At 36.5% G+C, this 18,254-nt stretch overlaps 3 protein-coding genes across 3 annotated transcripts; 2 read left to right on the top strand and 1 right to left on the bottom strand.

Moving 5' to 3' along the window:
* The first annotated feature begins 910 nt into the window (after positions 1-910).
* On the top strand, positions 911-3,578 carry LOC137952351 (uncharacterized). The gene is made up of 2 exons (XM_068799491.1): positions 911-1,042; positions 2,915-3,578. The coding sequence occupies exon 2, from the start codon at positions 3,101-3,103 to the stop codon at positions 3,413-3,415; it is 315 nt and encodes a 104-aa protein (XP_068655592.1). The 5' UTR covers positions 911-1,042; positions 2,915-3,100; the 3' UTR covers positions 3,416-3,578.
* Positions 3,579-6,027: 2,449 nt separating this feature from the next.
* On the top strand, positions 6,028-6,483 carry LOC137952137 (bZIP transcription factor 44-like). Its single transcript, XM_068799204.1, has one exon. It carries the CDS (start codon positions 6,028-6,030, stop codon positions 6,481-6,483), a length of 456 nt encoding a protein of 151 aa, XP_068655305.1.
* Positions 6,484-10,402: 3,919 nt separating this feature from the next.
* Positions 10,403-15,709, bottom strand: LOC137951593 (probable CDP-diacylglycerol--inositol 3-phosphatidyltransferase 2). Its single transcript, XM_068798357.1, has 11 exons — positions 15,554-15,709; positions 15,053-15,177; positions 14,080-14,164; positions 13,940-13,989; positions 13,006-13,045; positions 12,551-12,595; positions 12,388-12,453; positions 11,832-11,946; positions 11,691-11,747; positions 11,505-11,603; positions 10,403-10,717 (listed from the first exon to the last, which is right to left on the bottom strand). Exons 2-11 carry the CDS (start codon positions 15,111-15,113, stop codon positions 10,661-10,663), a joined length of 675 nt encoding a protein of 224 aa, XP_068654458.1. The 5' UTR covers positions 15,114-15,177; positions 15,554-15,709; the 3' UTR covers positions 10,403-10,660.
* Between the last annotated feature and the right edge of the window lie 2,545 nt (positions 15,710-18,254).

The following is an 18,254-nucleotide window of genomic DNA, read 5'->3' as shown; positions in this document are numbered from 1 at the left end:
AGCATGTCTTTACTGCCATTATCACCCAGTTGTTTGTTCGTTAGATACGGATTGCAGTGGGAGACCCTACTTGGGATTCTGCAACTAGATCTCTATTCTTCAGGAGTGCAAATGCTGTTGTTTAAAGGGTATTCCTTCAGTACTCGAGTTTGCCTGTGTGAAAGAAGAAAAAGAAAACGATGGTAGCCATCAACAACGGAAAAGAGGCTGAAACTGGGTAAAATTTGACTCGTGAAAAAGGAAAAGAGGCTGCTATCTGCACTCTTCTTTCACGGTGGAAGAAAGTGAAAGAGTGTCCGGAGTCCTCTCTTCTTCAGCCGTTTGTCATCAAACTGAAAATGGGAATTTAATTGAGTGGGTGAGATAGAGGTCATTATGTTCCAAACTGAAATTTTTAGAGCACAGGATGAGTGCATATACACACTGTTGATGAAAATACCAAAAGCTATTTGGTAAAAAATATGTGAAACGGTTATCTTAGTCATCCATCATAATCGGATTGATCGGATTTTCATGTTTCTCACGAAATGGTTTTTTGTATTAGATCAGTAATTTTCATAATTTTTATGTTTTTTTAGTTTTTTATTAATATAAACATATTATTAAATATTTTTTAATAATTTTGTTTATTTACCCATTATCTTTATTACTAGGTAAATAAACTGTGACAGAACAATGTATAAATAATCAAGTAAAACAATATACAAATAAACCATATACAAATGGAACAACATAAGGAATAGTTTATTTTAAGATATACCTACTGATCAACGGTTATATTAGTCGACCAATCAATGGTTATTTTAACCCTCCAAATATGATCAGACGGTTGAAATAGCCATTAGCCATTAAATAATTTTTCGTATTAAACCGGCCTTGTGGAAGGAAAAGATACATGGACCAGTAACCAGTTGGGTCCAAAAGCCAACCTTCCAAACCGACCCGACTTCTATCGATGCAAAACCCTAGTTTACCTTGCTGTTGATCCCGAGTCCTGAAGGCGTATAGGCGTGGCAGTGGGCAGCTCAGATAGAGCAAAATGGTACACATCTCTACCTTGATTGCGTATGATTTATTACTTGTTTGAAAATTCCTTCGTCTTGTTTTACTTTCGTGTCTATCAATGTGATTTTTCCTCTTGTTATTGGAGAGGGATTATATTTTACGTTTTGGGATTTTCCTGTTCTTCTCTCGGTTTCTGAATGAAAATAGATTCGCTCTTGCTTAAATAAGATAGGCTCTTGAATAAGCTACCATGAACAACGACATGTTATGGGCCTGTAAATTTGCTTACAGCCAAGATTGTGTTTCTCAGTTGTTCATTGTAACCATTTAAGAATTCCAAGCGATTGATCGGTAGCCTTAGGAAACTTAAGTATACTATGTTTTGAATTTTTATGAGAGTACACAGATGCTCAAAGATCTTTACAAATTCTTAGCGCTGTGCTTTCATTCTTTTTCTGGAAATGTTAGGCAACCTCAGTTTCTTTCAACTTTTAGTACTCATTAGTTTTGCTCCTTACTTTTAATTTGGAGATAGTTATTACGTCGTGGTTTTCTTATACTAGACTTTTTATGTTATACACTCAATTATGTTCTACAATGCTGGTATGCCCTAATGATGGTGCTGGTGGGAATTGGGATGGGATTCTTAGTACTGCAGTTATTCTTATCTCAACCATGCCATCTATGATATTCTTATTCTACTATTTTATGCGTCCAATTTAGTAGAATATAAGATAGATTTTTTCTTTTTTTTTTAAAAGTGATTGCAATTGTATTAGAATAGTAGTATAGAGCCAACCCTGCAGTTAGGGGAGGCAGAGGTGAATCATTTTGACTTAGATTACATGAGGGAAATTAAATAACTGAGAATAAGACCACATGAACTACATGTATGAAACTATACCACAAAAACAAGCCCTGGGTGGACTGACCATATCACCACGGGAAGAACCTTCTTAGACAAGGCTATCAGCCCTTCCCTGACCTGAGAGTGAGCAACCAGAAAATGTAAGGCAAGGGCTCACCTGGGGAGTTCCCCAAAGTGATAAGGCCAGCATAATACTCCTGATTTTACCTTCCAACGAAATGGAAAGTCTTATCAACTTAAGGATTGAAGTAGGATTACTCATCATTCTTATTCGATGTGATAAACAAAGTGAATATGATTGAAAATGTTTTTATTTTTTATGTAAATTTTTATTTTATTTTATTTTACTTTCGTTGGTGTTGCTAGCAGATTTGATTAGTGAGCATTTAAGCTACCTTAAAATGTTATACTTTTCATTGGTTATAATCTATATTTAATCATGTCAATTTCAAATTAGTTCAAGTACTTAAATATCCCTATGGCATACATACTAACTTGTCTTTACATTTTAAAATGGTAATTATATTCCATGTTAGACATTTAATTTTGGCATGTTAAAGGTAAGGTTATTCTTAAATTAAAACTTGTATAATATTTTATGAGATACAAATGTGTCCCACCTATAGAAGGGTTTACAAGCATCTGTGGGAAGTAGAGAGGAGGGGAAACAGCCTCCCCTTCGAGGCCATTCCTTTCCTTGTTTCATCCATGAAGTAATAGGAGAAAGGGAAGGAGAGGAGGTTATCTTCTCTGCTTAGGTCTTTCTTTGTGTCTCTACAGGCTTTAATTTTTTTCTTTTTTTTTTGTTGTCTTGCATAATTTTGTCTTTTTACATCTGAAACTTGAATGCATTGATAGAAATTAATGTGAAATAAGTAATTTATTATTTTACAAGGTATGTGAAAATTAATTCAAAATTTTAGAGGTTGCATATAATTATATCATGCTATAGAGGTATTTAGGTAATTAACCTTGTTACATATATCTGTTTTTCTCTGGTCCATGGGCATTTTAAGTGTTTAATATCAATTGCCATCTCAGGTTTGGGTGCGCCATGCAGCTTCTCGATTCTCAACCATGAAAGCCTACGATGAACCAAACTCAATAACCCAACATCCATGACAGCCAAGGCACTTACCTGGCCCAGGTAGATCAAAATCTAAAACCCCTTTTGGACAATCTTCTTCAGTGGCTGATAGAACATAAGAAATAAAAATAATAATAAGCATGACATTGGAGGGAGAAAGTGAAGACCCCAAGCAGCCAATGAGTTGGAAGGAGAAGATCGAGGATCAATGGCTAAAAACTAAGGAGCACGCAGAGGCGTACCCTTACGTATGGGCTTCTTACATTGTTGTCTATGGAGGGTTGGCTGTGTACACAACATACCGGTGGCGGAAGTTGCGAAAGACAGAAGATCGAGTCCGAGTATTGCAAGAGAGGCTTCGAAAGCTAGTGGAAGCAGAGGAGTCATCAGCAAAAATAACCTCAAGTCAGGGTGCCCCATCTTCACAGAAATCAGTAGATAAATCGTCTAAATAGATGAATTTTGAACTATATTTTAAAGGTTTTTTCATTTATTTTGTTTCACAGTTTTGGCCAAAGGCAAGAAGTTTAAACATTGAATGGAGCTTAGAGCATAAATTTTTGTAACTCCCACATATTGTAATCCATATGAATGAAGAAATTAACCTTTTTTTTTCAATCCTCAACTTTCTTATTGGCATGGTTATTTTTGTCTAAGTATGTTTTGCAAACCCCTACTCAGATTATCTTCCTCCTCTGATCGAGCTGGCCACAGTATTAGTACTCTCTAACACAAAATATTGTTTGTTTGGGAGTTTGGAACCAACTGCTTCAACCAAAGCAACAACTAAGAAAAGAAGATCAAAAAGGGACTCTCCAACCCTTCTTGTCTTTCAGCAATCATTTAACCCTGCCGAAAGCCCAAGAACAGGGCAAATCATTCAGTCATTCCAACAGCAACTCCAGCTCTAAAAGCCGCGGAATTAGGGAGCAAAGCAGAGCTTGTTTATGCTTAGATACAGCAAGAGTCCATGTGCAGTGCATGAACAGTCTCCGCCAAACTCAGTTCTAACTTTGCATGTGATGCGCAGGACCCACTACTAGATCTCTGATTATTTTATTTTCCGCATTTAAACATGTCTTTACTGCCATCCCCTTCCACTTGTTTGTTCATTAGATTTGGGTTGCAGTGGGAGGCCCTACTTTGGATTCTGCTGGATATAATCCATCAGAGTTTGAAAAAGCAAAAACGGTTTAAAATTTTGATACTATTGATTTTCTTGGTTGCAGCTAAAGGGCATTCAATGAGTCCCGTTCTCCTGGAGTTAAAGGAAGGGAACTCCTGGTAAAAAAAGATGGGATCGTCAAAAGGAGAAGAAAGATACTGATCGAAGTGGGTTGTTTTGATTGGTGAAAATGGAAAAGAGGCGGCCATTGTACTCTTCTTACAGGGTAAAAGAAAGGTCGAGAGAGAGAGAGAGACTGCTCGATCTCCTTCGTGAAGCCGCCTTGACATGAATAAAAAAAATGGGATTTTAGTCGTTAGCATGTTCAAACGGATAAATTTATCTAACAGACGGGACGAGTGCTTTTGTTGCAACTGTAGAGTGGGCGAGTTTCTGGATAGATCCAACCAAGTATTAAGTAACCCATGTTCTCAAGACTTTCCGATTCTGGAAGGGACTGTAACAAAGTGGTCGCAACAAGAGACGAAGCCGCCCACAGTAGAAAGAGGGTGAGCGAGATTCCTGGGAAGGAAAAGCAATACTGTATTCATGTCGACAAGAAAGAGAAAGAAAGAGCTGCTCTGTTTCATTGGCAGCCACCCACGTCCAATTAAAGAAGAAAAAGTTCGGACGAGACCTGGGGATAAAGAAAGAGAGCAACTAAGGATAAAGAAGCCGAGCAAAGAGCGGAAAAGCAGATTACACAGTCGCTTGGATACGAAAGTGACTAACATGAGACTTCTCTGTTAAGAATTAAGAACAGACACATTAAAGTAGAAAAGAAAAACACAGAAGAGCGGAAGGAAGAAGACCGCCGCCTGTTCGTCTCCGGTCGCCCGTCGCCCTCCACCAGCCTCCCGATATTTCTTTTCAGTTAGCAGCCCAACTTGATGTGGGCCCCATCGAGATCGACAAGAACCCGTCGGTGGGGCCCCCTTTTTCCACTCTACATCCTACAGTTAGACACGTGAGGCGCTGCTTTGTGGCTTTTCATCGGAAATTGGACCCACATGGGAACCATTCCATCACACGTGTTCGCAACTTGGGAATGCCAATTCGCGGCCCTAACTGCGAATCAGAATCTCGAACGTTCTGAGTACTCCGAATTCCGACCTTAGAGTTACAGGCGCCCAAAGCCCACGTTAGCTTCGGATGCCCTTTCCGTAATTAAATAAATCCGCGTCAAGTTCCGACCATTAACAATCATCCCTCATTAATAAACTCCCTTAATCATCTCTCGCGCTTGTCGCCTTCCCAACCGATAACACCCGCGTTATCGCCACCCTACACGTCGCTGACCACACTCCGGCAAAGATCCAAGGACTCCGACGTGACATTGCCCGTTGGGCCCGCCAACCGGACCAGGTACCTCGACATGTGGATGCGACATCCATCATTCACCATCGCGCTTACGTCACGGATCATTAGATTACGAGCCTAATTTCACTCTTAATAACGTAATTAGTGACGCACTCGCTTCACTCTTCATCAATTAGGGGACCGATTAGTGTTTTCCCAACTTCAAACTAAGGCTCCCGACGAATCGGATCAGTCCGCATGATCTGTTCGTCGAAGCGGAGCGAGATGTTGACACGTGGAGAGTTTTTGCTTGGTCCACACTTTATTCCTTCGGGATTAAGCTAATTGGATAAGGGACCCACAAAAAAAGATGACACGGCCAGATTAGTGCTACCTGACTCAAAAGTATAGGATTTGTATACGATGTATATACGATTTTTATACGATCTGAGAACACGTCATCAGGCTTTTCCCAGATGTGGGGCCCCCGGGTTGGCTTTCCTTCATCCATAAATACCGAGCTCCTACGCCGCTACTCTTCCCTTTCCCTCTCCTCCCTCCCTCCACACCTAGATTTCTCTCATTGGTGGTTTCCCGGCCATGATGTCGACGGAAGGTCTCGTCGGTATACCGCTGCCGGTATTCGACGGCGGTTTCTGGGAAAGTGCGGAAGCGCTGCTGTCGATGGACTCCATTATGATGGAGGTCAGCCCGGCCGGTTCTAATTCCGGTTCGGATGAGTTTAACCGGTCCGCGGATGACGATCGGAAGCGAAGACGGAAGATATCGAACCGGGAGTCTGCGAGGCGGTCTCGGATGCGGAAACAGAAGCATTTGGACGACCTGCGGAGCCAGGCCAACCGGCTCCGGCTCGATAACCGAGAGATGGCGAACCGGTTGAACTTGGCGTTGCAACACAACGAGATGTTACGGCAGGAAAACGACCGGCTGCGGTCCGAGTCCCAGGAACTCCGGAGGAAACTTCAGGATATTCGCCGGTTTCTGCTCTTCCGGCGGCTCCAGCATTTGGCGTCCGTGAACCAACAAAACCCTCTATAAATATCAGATAAATAACGGACCATGATCATTAAACCGTCCATCCCACGGGGGAAAGAAAAAAAAAAAGGGGAAGTTAGAGAACAGAAACGCCATTGCTTTCTCTTCTCTTCTTTCTCTTGCTTTTTGTATATTACTCTTTTAAAACTTGGGAACAGAAGAAAGTAATCAGAGGGTTATATTATATGACAACCTCGAGAAGTTTTTCATGGCTTTCGGAAAAATCGGGGTTTGGAAAATCATCTCGCGGTTTTGACTGAAACCGCATTATGTAAAAAAATAAAAAAATAAAGCTTTTCTGCTCTTTTCTTCCATTCTCGCATCGTTTTCTTCAATCTACTGGTCTCCTCTGAATTGCAAATCTTTCCACGTATCCAGCAACTACGAAAGTATTCTCAACACAAACATATCCACCAAACTGCACTGCGGAAACCACAAAACCAGTGATAACAATCAGGCATAGAAATTTTGGCAGGAAGATGCCGGGGAAATGGGTCGAGTTGGGTAAGAGCAGGACTGGTTTTCAATTCGATGAAGGAAACGAAAGGACAGTGACGAATAGGCTTAAGACAAGAGACCCACTGTTTTTTGCCAATTTAAATTAATCGCTTTTGGATTAAATTAAACGAGTGGTGCAGCTTTAGGTCGAGCGAAAGCGAATATTCCTCACGGAATTCCATGGGAAGTGAATCGGGACCGTCGATTAATTAATTTTACTTCATCGAAAGTGATCGGATGAACGGTTACAATTCACCGTATTATCTAGGTGCAACTATATCCGTTTATCCTATTCTTAGTGTTTTGATTGGTTTAACCGCTGGGCCCCACCAGATGCGTAAGCAAATATTGGAATTGTAGGATACTGTTCCCATAATGCTATCTTACACTTACCGCATTGACACGTGTCGAAGAATGACTGGGATGAAATTGCGTTAGAATGAAAGAGAAAAAGGATTCGTATTACTGGTAACACCCTCTTGGTCCAACCATAAATTGACATGTGTCCTGCCATCAAGTAAAATATTTATGATTGTAGTGGATTCAAATATAGGTCAACTACCAAACTTGTCCTACTAGAGACAACACTTAGAATCACTCTCCCTTTTTAAAAAAAAAATGTGAAATTATTTACTAAATTAAAAGAAAAATAATCCCCCTATCCCTCTCGCGATAAAAAAAATATTTTTCATTTGTTGCTCTTCTTGCGCATACCATAGGTGGAAAGTCGGTTAATCTAATTTAGTTTAGATAGTCTAATCATAAAATTATTGTTCAAGATCAAACTGAAATTTCGCCTTTGTTCGAACTGTCGCCTTAATTGGATCGAATCTGATCAAGAGGAACCTTAAACTCTTATTATGTATAATTTGAAAACCAATAAAATACAAGCAATCTTAATATATTTTAAAGGTATAGGTAACAAAAGTGAAAGGAATTGGAGGCAACTCAATGTGGCATGAGACAAAATTGAAGTCATCCATGGATACCATTAATATAATTTGGCTCTTCAATGCAATTTTCTCTTCTCACTTTTCCCCTTTTTTTAACTATGAAGCTGAGCATGACAAAACTCCATAATTTTGCATTGACATTTGCTTAAGCATGTTTGTGGTGGTGAAAGGCTAAACAAGAATCGAAATGGGAGATCTCTCTGGAAACCAAGACAACATGTTTAAGATTATTTTTTCTTCTCTTTTGTAATGGCATGGAATGATCCAATTTTTTTTTTGTGGATGTGGGAGACACGTGTCAATAGGCCATAACGACATGTGGAAATGCATAACTTGGTATATGATGGTGCTTTTGTCGATGCAAAGTATAGGATTATATCATATAAAGCTTGCAAATTCATTTTTATTTCTTATTTCTAGTTGAAGAAGTGCTTATAATAGTCTAGATTAATAAGGAGTATTCATTCACAACTATAGTTAAGTTAAGGCCATGTTAGTACATTTTTCAAAGAAACGTTGGAAATATATTTATAGTAGAAATATGTTTCTAGAGATCATTAGAGTGAAATACTTTTCTATATAGAAATTTTTGCCAATAAAATCATATAATTTTTTAAGTAAGATTTTTCAACCAAGATGGGTCGAAAAACCCTAAAAACCGTATGAAAAATTTTTTAATAAATTTTTTACAATTGATGTTGTAATACTTTCAACACAAGGCAATTTTTCGTGGTAATTTTGTATTTGAAATTTTATTTTACCAAAAATTTATCAAATAAGTATGGTAATGTATGAGATTGATTATTAATTTCTATTTATTTCTCTAAAAAAATGTACTGACAGGTACATTTAATTTTCTTTGGAAATTTCTAAAAAAAATCATGTAATTTCCTAGTAAGGCACTAATAGGATTTTATCCGAAAGTTTCTTGGAAATATGTATCAAAGGAAAAACATTTCTAAATTTTCTTGGGATATAAAATTTTAACTTGGGGCACTAACGAGGCCTAAGTGAACATAATTTTCATCCACCTATCAATAGTTTCATGCATTTCCAAGTCCCCCGATTGGACAAATATTAAAGCTCAAATTTGAGTCCACATCACTCATTTGCACCATCTTCCATGGTAGTTGCACATACCATGCCAATAGAAGTTGCCCCTTCCGAATAACTTTTTTCAATGACCAAGGGGTAACAATATTAAAGAAATAAAAACATATACTAGACTTTATATGATAAGCTCCACAAATCTCTTTCATTGACAAATTTTACGTATCAACCGATATTTGTAAGATTTCAAGGTGGCCAATGCAGCCTAGAAGACTCAGGAACAGCCCGATGGTAGAGTATTTAACAAACTTAATCTATCAAATTTAAAGTATTCCAATACAATACCCGATACAAATACATATCAACTTACTTTTGTTTGTTCTTGAGGGAAGTATTCTTTTAAATAGAACTAAACCTATCCAAGTAATCAATTATTATCGAAGTCTTTCCTTTTCTTGTGTGGAACTCTCTTGTGCATTAAAGCTAACCCTTTTATTGGATAGGGTTTACAGCAAGAAGCTATCATTCACTAAAAGCAATCAAAGAAGATGACTGAGTAAACACAAATAAATAATAAGATTGGGTTAAAGAAAGGGTGGCTGAGCACACAATGATGTCATCTCATTCTAAACTAATTCAATTAAAGTGTAAACATGAGCTCATGGAAGAAAAGGATGAAAATCTTACCATTATCATGCCTAAGATTCAATTCTAAAGACAAAAGTTATCCCATATTCTTACCAGTTGCTTTGAGGTCTTTGCTTGGAAATTTGGACTCACTTTTTTAAAGCAGTTGGGTTACTTTTGGATTGTTTACGAGTATGCATCATTTTCTCTTAAGATTAGTGTCATTACCTGCGTGTGCAAATGCAAAGCTTTCTCTCGTCCCTGAGGTTTCCTGTGACAGTCTCAATCAGAACCATTCATTCAAGTAGGACGCACATGAATGAATGGTCACCATCGCTGTTTCATACTGAGACACTTCTCTGGAAATCAATTCTATTAATTGGAAGGGTATGCAACTTGTGTTCCATGAACTTTGAAAGTTTCTGGTAGCTGAACCTGACTTTTAGGGTGACCTGATGCTCTCCTACTTCTTACAAATCCTCAATGTTAATAAACGGTGTCTTGTCCTCAAAAAGGGCCATGACCTCCACTATCTTAAAGCTTGCTGCTTGCTCTTTCCTGGAAAGGATTTAGGCAAGCAAAATGAGAAGTCAGTTTAGTCTCATTCTTGAACAAATTCATTGCCAAAAATGTACAAATGACAAATAGAAAAGGCAAATGGGACTACTGGCATGCCCAATCTCTCATTCATGAACAGAAATCTGATTTTTCACTTTAGGTCCTTTCAGTATTTCTCAAACTGCCATTTTTCCAATCCCTCCATGTCACAAGTTACAGAACCAACCCGGTCAATGTATAAAAAAAAAAACAGATTTTTCATTTCATGAAATGGGAGAGCTTGGTGGATGCTCTCATCCAGTACAAACAATCTATCATGGGAATAAAACATGCATCCAACATATTGTAGGTGCTTCTATCGAGAATAATCAAGTACAGGAGTAAACAATTAGATGCCATGTAGCATTTGAAGCACACAAAAAAAAAAAAAAAAAAGTTCCCTGTCAAAGAAACTAGTGAAATACAAGTTAAAAATGTCCATAAAGGCTTGAGTGCTAGGGTTTCTCCCTTTTCATATCATAAACTACACACACATCCGCAGCTGTCTTCAACTGAGACCAAGCAAAAACAATAAATCCCAGTTAGAAAGTATTACACACATTTGAACAGGGGTCCACTATTATAGAAGGTCCTCTATTATAGAAGGTAAGTAAACAACTGAATGATCACATTAAAAAAAAGTAGGTAACCAAATGTTCACATAAAACAAAGAGTCGATAACTGAATGTGATGCGAACTTCTCCATCAATTTCCAAATTTTAAAATGATTACAAAAATAGAAGTACAGACTAAAAGAGTTCGAAATTTAAATAAGCAAATGCATTCATGACAAGTAAGCAGAGCACATGCAGGTGGCTTTCAATCAGTTAAAGTGCATATGAAGAAGACATATCCCAAGAAATACCTCTACGTGCTTTTCCAACCGTCATGGAAAATAAAGCATGGGTCCTCAGGAGACCATGAGAAAGTAAAACATTGGAATTGATATCAAATTCCAAATGTTGCCACATAGACACACATCCTCATGGACAATCTAGCGGAATTTATTCCAGTCATACAACATGTGAGACTTGTCTTTGTAAAAAAAAAAGATATAAACAATGATACAAGTTCCTCTAACTAAGTATGATAAACTTTTGAGTTTAATAAGTTCTCACTGGATTAGGAGAACTTCTTTAGAAGCAAAATAACAGGGATCTCTCTCTGGTAAACATGAGAGATCACATCTATAGCATTTGTATATGATGGTCCTGTTAACAATTCTTCCTCATTTATTATATGCATCAACATTGAGAGACAAAATTTTCTTTTAAAGAGGAAAGTTAACGAATATGATACCTGTATAACATTGACTAATTGCTTGATTGCCCACCCAATAAAAGCTAAAACACTAAGTAATGAAACAAGTGAACCCTGTCTTATAGCACTCATAAGCACCTATCATGTAGGACAAAAAAAAGTCAGTGAGCCTGGAAACTTTCATATATCCACATAGGTACTCACAAATAAAATAAAAATACATACATCAATCAAATCTTCGGACTGGTTCTCTGCAAGAAGGAATAACAAAATATAAAGAACCTGCAAGCAGCACATTGCATTTGCTTTAACAGAGAGATTAAGGAAAAGAAATAGAAAATATTAGCAGAGGAGAATAATAATTGCCTCTGATCCCACACAGCAAAAGGCCAAGAATAATCGATTTCCATAGTACATTCGGAAGAGCCAACTAGTGCTGTCTTTTACATCTTTATGACTAGCCTTTCCTGAAAGAAATGTACTGCAATCACCAAATCAAAGTGAAATATAAGAACAAGACATTAAGACTGTCAAAAAAATTCAAGTGGTAGTGATTTAGATGCCAGGTCAATCTACCATTCAACTATAACTTTTTATACATCTGAAAAAGAAGCCGAGAAATAGAAACACATCCAATCATGGTGAAGAACTGAAGTATCTAATAAGTCAATGAGACCATTTATGCTTGATTATGTGAGTGTCTGCAGGTTGCGAGAGGCTGTGGCAAAGAAGCAAAGCCAAACCGAAATGCCCCAATTTCCAAAATTTGTAAGTCATGCTTTTGAACTGATTCAGCTCACATAGCTTGGAACTCAGACAACTTAAGAAAAGCAAGTTCAATCCATGAAGAATAACTGAACTTGTTACGACTACATAACACACATGAAAGAAAGATGAGGTGTAAGAGAACATAAAGGAATACCTATACATCTGGAACCAATGACTTGCAATATCCAAGGCAAGTAATGACAAGAAAACCAACCCAGGCCTGCAAAATGGTCATAACAGAGATTTCAATGCTACAATTGTAATACTGCAAAGATACTACATAGAAACAGAATAGAGTACTTGAGAGAAGTTTTTACCTGTATATTTGAGAGAGGACCACCAGTAGACATGCAGTGCTGACCCTGATACAAAATGAACCAAGAAACAAATTTTATTTGCTCATATATCATACAACTGCTTTTTTTTATTATATGTTTTTTTTTTTTTGAGAAAGATACGGCTGCTCTTAGAATCCTGAAGCACATTATACATAATGGAAATGTCTTTTTTGTAAAGGATGAAGAAAGGAGATAAAGCAGCAAAGAACCAAGTTAAACATATGCACCATTCTATAAGTAAATTCGAAACAATCATACAGTAAAGCACAATGAGGACGGTTTTTATTTTTAATCACATGCAATGATTGGATTATGCAACATTAGCGACAGCTTGACCAACTGAAAAACAGTTAAATATAAACTTAACAGATCATTTTCCTTTTCTCACCCTATAAAAATTGGTTCCCTTAGAAATTAACTTGGATAGGGCTTACCTGTCTGTGACCATGTCCAAAACAGCTCCAAAAGTCGAAACTGAATCATCAGATACATCAATCAAATGATGCAACATGTAAAAACTTCAAGTCATTGCATGAAGATTAATTTCATTTTATTGTCATAAATTGTTGTAAACAAAACAAAATTGGTTTGTTAAAAATAGTCCAATATAGATTCAGGATTAGAAAGATTTTGTACTTATTACTTAGGACAAGGTCATCTAACTTCGACTAGTCATTTTGGGATGAACCTAGACCCCACTTTAACATGGCATATGAGCAAGTACCAGTACATGGGCCACCTTTAATTGCGCACATGTATGAGCCATAAAGAAACCGCATGTGGGAGAGTGCTAAGATTACTCTCACATAGATTCGGGAATAAAATGATCCTAAACTTATTACTTGAGAAAAAGTTTCCCAACTTTGGCTAATCATTTTGGCATGAATGTGTGACCAACTTTAGCATTGTTGAAAAATGACATAGGGATTGTCAGTTTTTACCAACATGCAAGCTTGACATGTAAAGCAACAGATAAGAGCTAACTGTATTCAGAAAATTTTAGAATATTCCAAATTGTTTAGAATGTATTGGACCATCACTGAATTTACAGTCTAATTCTAGTCTGGCAAACTGTCAAAACAGTTATCCAATAAAGTCAATACAAGATCAAAAATTTGCCAATAGGAATAACAAGAAGAAGGTTTCTTCTCTGGAGGTTGTGCCATAAGTCATATGGTGTGAATGTTAAAGTCATCATTTCTAGTTTTTTTATCTTCCACTGCTACTAAACATGAATGGACTAGCTTGATGAACTCGCTTTCTTTCTTTTGAATGCTGCTAGATTGATGAATGTAAGATTGATGAATGTAAGCACTCAGCGCTAGCTGCAAGCAGATGATTAGTTTTGGGGTAAGAGATTAAACCCACCTTGATTGAATTTGCGTGCAAACCAACCATCTAGCCCATCCCCAACAAAACTGAAAGCACAAATCTGTAAATCTATACCAGCTATTTAGATGCACAAATGAAAGTACACAAGAAAAACTAAAAGAGACCACAATGCGTACCTGATAAAATAAAGGATTGCAAATAGCTTTTTATTATAAAAACATTGACCAAATGCAACACAGTTCAAGATAACTCTAATGTATCCTGCATTTACCAGAAGAAACGGACAATAAGAATTCCCCTTGAATAACCAACAGTTCAACTCATCATGCAAATACTTTGCTGGCCAAACAACAAAAACAGAAAAGAAAGCACATGACATTTACTGAATCATGGAAATGTCCAGGATGAAGCACAATTAAATGAAGAAGTACCAAAAAAAGATGTTGGGAACATATGACACCATTTTCTGACACAACAGTATAAAGAGAAATTACAGAGCAATTTACGCATGCAGCCAATTCAAAGACAGTACTACTTAATGCTGTTTAACCAAGGTATTGATTCAGGAACACCTCCTAAACTCAGGGCCAGACATGCATTTTGAGTACTTTCGACCATTAAATTCATTTCAGGAGCCATTTCCCAACAGACAATTTTCAACAGCAGTAGTACCCATCCAGGAGACGTGTACATAAACAAAGGGGAAAATTAACCCATGCAGCTAGATGAAGAACGACTAAGAAGATCCTTTAGAGACTCTCAACAAGACAACAATATTTCTAAGAATTAGACAAATTTACAGAAGTCAACCACAGAAATAAATAAGATTAGCCACTAACCAAAAAAAAAAATTTTTAAAAAATTGTCACTTTATTCAATTTTACAAGTTTACGTTTTTAAGTTGAAGTGACAGGCATCTTTCCAATCCCCAAAAATTGAGCCACTAGAATTAGCAGACCAGCCCAAACACAATCCCATGTCATTATCAACCGTATACAACCAGAATCCAGAACTCGTTCAATAGAATAGCAAACATATGTAGAAGCACACAGCTTCAAATTGGTAAGTTGGTTCCACAAGTAAACAGCAGCTAATTGTGTTATAAGAAGTTCAAGAACTACAGCAGTAAGCAACAATAATTAAACCTACCGATTATATTAGGAATGTATAGATAAACAGAGAGCGTCCTGTTAGTTGACTTTGTAGTCATCCTTTAAATCTACTGTTGAACGAAGAAATGCCCGCAAATCTCAACTTTGCACTACCTCCGCCTCCTGCTAATGTGAGACAAAGGAAAAAGAGTTATAGAAAAAGATGTAACCGGCTGTAATAATAAAAAAATAGAAATAAAAATAAAATCAATGGGGGTTTGGCAATGCTTTGGCCTGCCTAAAAGCATGAACAATGCTTCGGCAGCATCTTCAGTAACTATCGGTTTGGCAACATCTTAACTATCTTTAGAAGCAAACACGGAAGAGGAACCAAATGATACCCTGTGGGATCAGGTCTAGATGGAAAGTATGATGATACATAGCAAAATTGTGAACCCTATGATGAAAACAAAAGAAAATTAACGCGAGGTGCCATTCATAATGAAATGCTGCAAGGTAATAGAACAGATGGCATTGTTGAAAAAACCGAAATCAATACCTGTTACAAATTTGATCGCCAACGGCAACGACCAAAGCTAGATTTCCTGAGAAAAACGAAAGGCGGCTTTAAAGTTTAAACAGTCGCATTCAGAACAACTGAGAGAATCGTTTCCAAAGTTTTGAGGAGACGATTGCTGCGTGGTAACGAGGTAACGAATCGATTGATTTTGATATAAAATAAATAAAACAACAAAATAGCGTATTACTATGACCTAGATGCCGTATTTTTTACTATTATTGTCCGTACTATTATAACCCAGATACCGTATTTTTACTATTATTGTCTTACAATTTAGTTGCGGTATTTTTAAGTATAACACTAAATTAAACTTATAATTATTTAGCAAAATACGGCCTCATTGTTATAAATTTTGTAAAAAATATGGAAAAATATTATTATTATTTTAAATATTATTTGACATAATAGTATCACCCATTTATTTTTAAATTATTTTAAAATAATTTAATAATATTTTATTAAGAAAAAATGAGTATAGACCTAAGTCCATAAAGCTCAATTGTACTTAATTTTCATATATAGTATTAAAATTGAATTGAATTACTTAAAATTTAATTTGTTTTCTATATTTATTTATTATTCGATGTCTTCATATTGATGTTATTTTAATATTTTTCTTATTGTTATCAATTTTAACGATGAAATTAAGACCCTTTCCCCACTACCCTTTCTTTGTCACTAAAAAAGGTGGGAGAAGTTCTCCTCGTCATATATTTTGTAATATAATAAATAATTATTTAATTAAAAATAACAATCTCAAGGATAAATACCACATCATAGTTTGTTGAATTGTATTTTAAACTAGATAACATGAAAATACTTTATCTACAAGGCTATATTCAAAATATGGCATCAAGAAGGGTAGTATTTAGGATCATATTGATGGTCCAACATCAGTCGATGCTCCTAATTTATAATGTTATTCATAAAATAAGAATTTTTGGTTGAATATGTTAGATCTCGTGAGAAACAAATAAGAGGTGGGACGGGCGAAAAGGTTTTTTTTTTTTTGCTTGATCTCAATTTTTTGTTTATATGTTATAGACATGAAAATTCAATCACCAGAATTAGGACCTCAATCAACGATATAAAAAATTGACATCGATCAATGGTCGAGATTGGAGGAGCCTGATTGCCAGTTGATCAATGGTATCAAAGTTTAGAAGATTAGTCAAAAGGCCAATCAATAGCCAAAATCAGGGTTTTGACTCGATTACCTAGATCAAGGTCCAATCAAGTGTCGGTCAAGACGAAGTGGATTGCATGAGGACATGATCTAAAATCAAATAAAAAAAATAAACAATGCCTAAGTGCTACATAAGCAACAGGGTAATACAAAAAGGTGACACGTAGCATCATAAGGAAACTCCACCCAAACAAGAGAAGTGACACTTGGGGCGACTTGCGGCATCGTAAGAACCTCCACTTTAAAGCAAAGGTGGCAAAGGAGCTACTACCCTATACATAAGGTCCATTGTAAACTTTAAAAATGACCTAAAGGGAGCTTTTGAAGAGACTCTAAAAAATGTTTCCTAAGTTTTAAATACGTCGAACTTCTATTTGCAAGTAAATAAAAGTTTGAAATATTTTATCAACACTTCAATCAATCAATTTGATGCCCTATAGGATTCCTAGTAGCAATCAATCTTTTTTTATTGCTACTTTGTTACTATCGTTGAAGCTACTACATACGATATGAGGTCAAATATTCTCATAAAGCATCAGGATGTTAGTTACAAATCAAGTAACAAACCAAATAAGTTTCAGTACATCTATAGGAGTAAGTCAAGTTTGAGTCAAACTAGTGTGTTGGAAATCAAGTAAGAGAAATAAATTGGAGATTGAACATTAAATCACCTTAAATTTTATAAATTATCTTTTATTGTTGTACTCACGATCACATCATTTTGCAAACTAAATTTTTGTATTTCAATTTAGGCATATTTTTGTTTTCATTTTAACAAATGCTCTACTTGAGAATCTTGAATACTAAGACCCACAGATATGCAACCAAATTTAGTGACACATAATGATTTATAACAATGCCTTACAATCCAAACTCATATTACTAATTAACTCTTAGGTGTTTGCATGTAGGAGTTAATTCACTATGTATATTGGCCTAATGACATTTGAATCAAACACCTCGTCCTCGTAGATCCAATTACAATGTTGCCTACTCTCGGGGCTTACACCATCTAATTGACCACCTCAACCTTTACACAACTCATTATTCTTTCATCATAGTTCACTAGGCTATTAAGTCTAGACTTGTGACATAGAGTTTCCTCAACAGTAAATCAGGGTCACTAACCAAGATGCAAAATAATTTTCAGCTACATACTATGCATACAAACTTAGATCCACTCTTGAGATTTTTATCGACAAAAAACTAAGCACTCAAACTTAGACCACTTATATAATTTTCTTTAACAATTGCCTACACTAAAGTTTTATAGGTCAACAACAATAGTTATCCCCTACAAAAGACATTCTTGAACATTTGGCCACATTTGGGACTTAAGAGTTAGTAACCACCTTTGCCCACTTTGGGGACTTTCTTCGACACCTATCCACACTTGGCTCTTCCTGTTAGCAAGCAAGGCTCTTCAACCTACACCCTTTGACGGATTTTCTATCAACTTAATATTTGTCTTAAGAATTTCTTCAGCAAGTGATG

The sequence above is a fragment of the Aristolochia californica genome, unplaced genomic scaffold (assembly GCF_029961685.1).
Source record: "Aristolochia californica isolate CCGP_79_NKW_82.1479 unplaced genomic scaffold, dmAriCali1.0.hap1 SCAF_15, whole genome shotgun sequence".
Classification (NCBI taxonomy): domain Eukaryota; kingdom Viridiplantae; phylum Streptophyta; class Magnoliopsida; order Piperales; family Aristolochiaceae; genus Aristolochia; species Aristolochia californica.
The sequence above is the reverse complement of the archived record's forward strand: the minus strand, read 5'-3'. Positions and strand labels throughout refer to the sequence as shown.

Excerpts from the sequence above, each read along its gene's own strand:
- LOC137952351 (XM_068799491.1), top strand. The coding sequence starts at position 3,101 with ATGACATTGGAGGGAGAAAGTGAAGACCCCAAGCAGCCAATGAGTTGG.
- LOC137952137 (XM_068799204.1), top strand. The coding sequence starts at position 6,028 with ATGTCGACGGAAGGTCTCGTCGGTATACCGCTGCCGGTATTCGACGGC.
- LOC137951593 (XM_068798357.1), bottom strand. The coding sequence starts at position 15,113 with ATGACTACAAAGTCAACTAACAGGACGCTCTCTGTTTATCTATACATT. Across the intron at positions 14,165-15,052 it reads ATACATTCCTAATATAATCG|GATACATTAGAGTTATCTTG; the intron begins GTAGGTTTAATT and ends TGGTAAATGCAG. Across the intron at positions 13,990-14,079 it reads GCAATCCTTTATTTTATCAG|TTTTGTTGGGGATGGGCTAG; the intron begins GTACGCATTGTG and ends TTGTGCTTTCAG.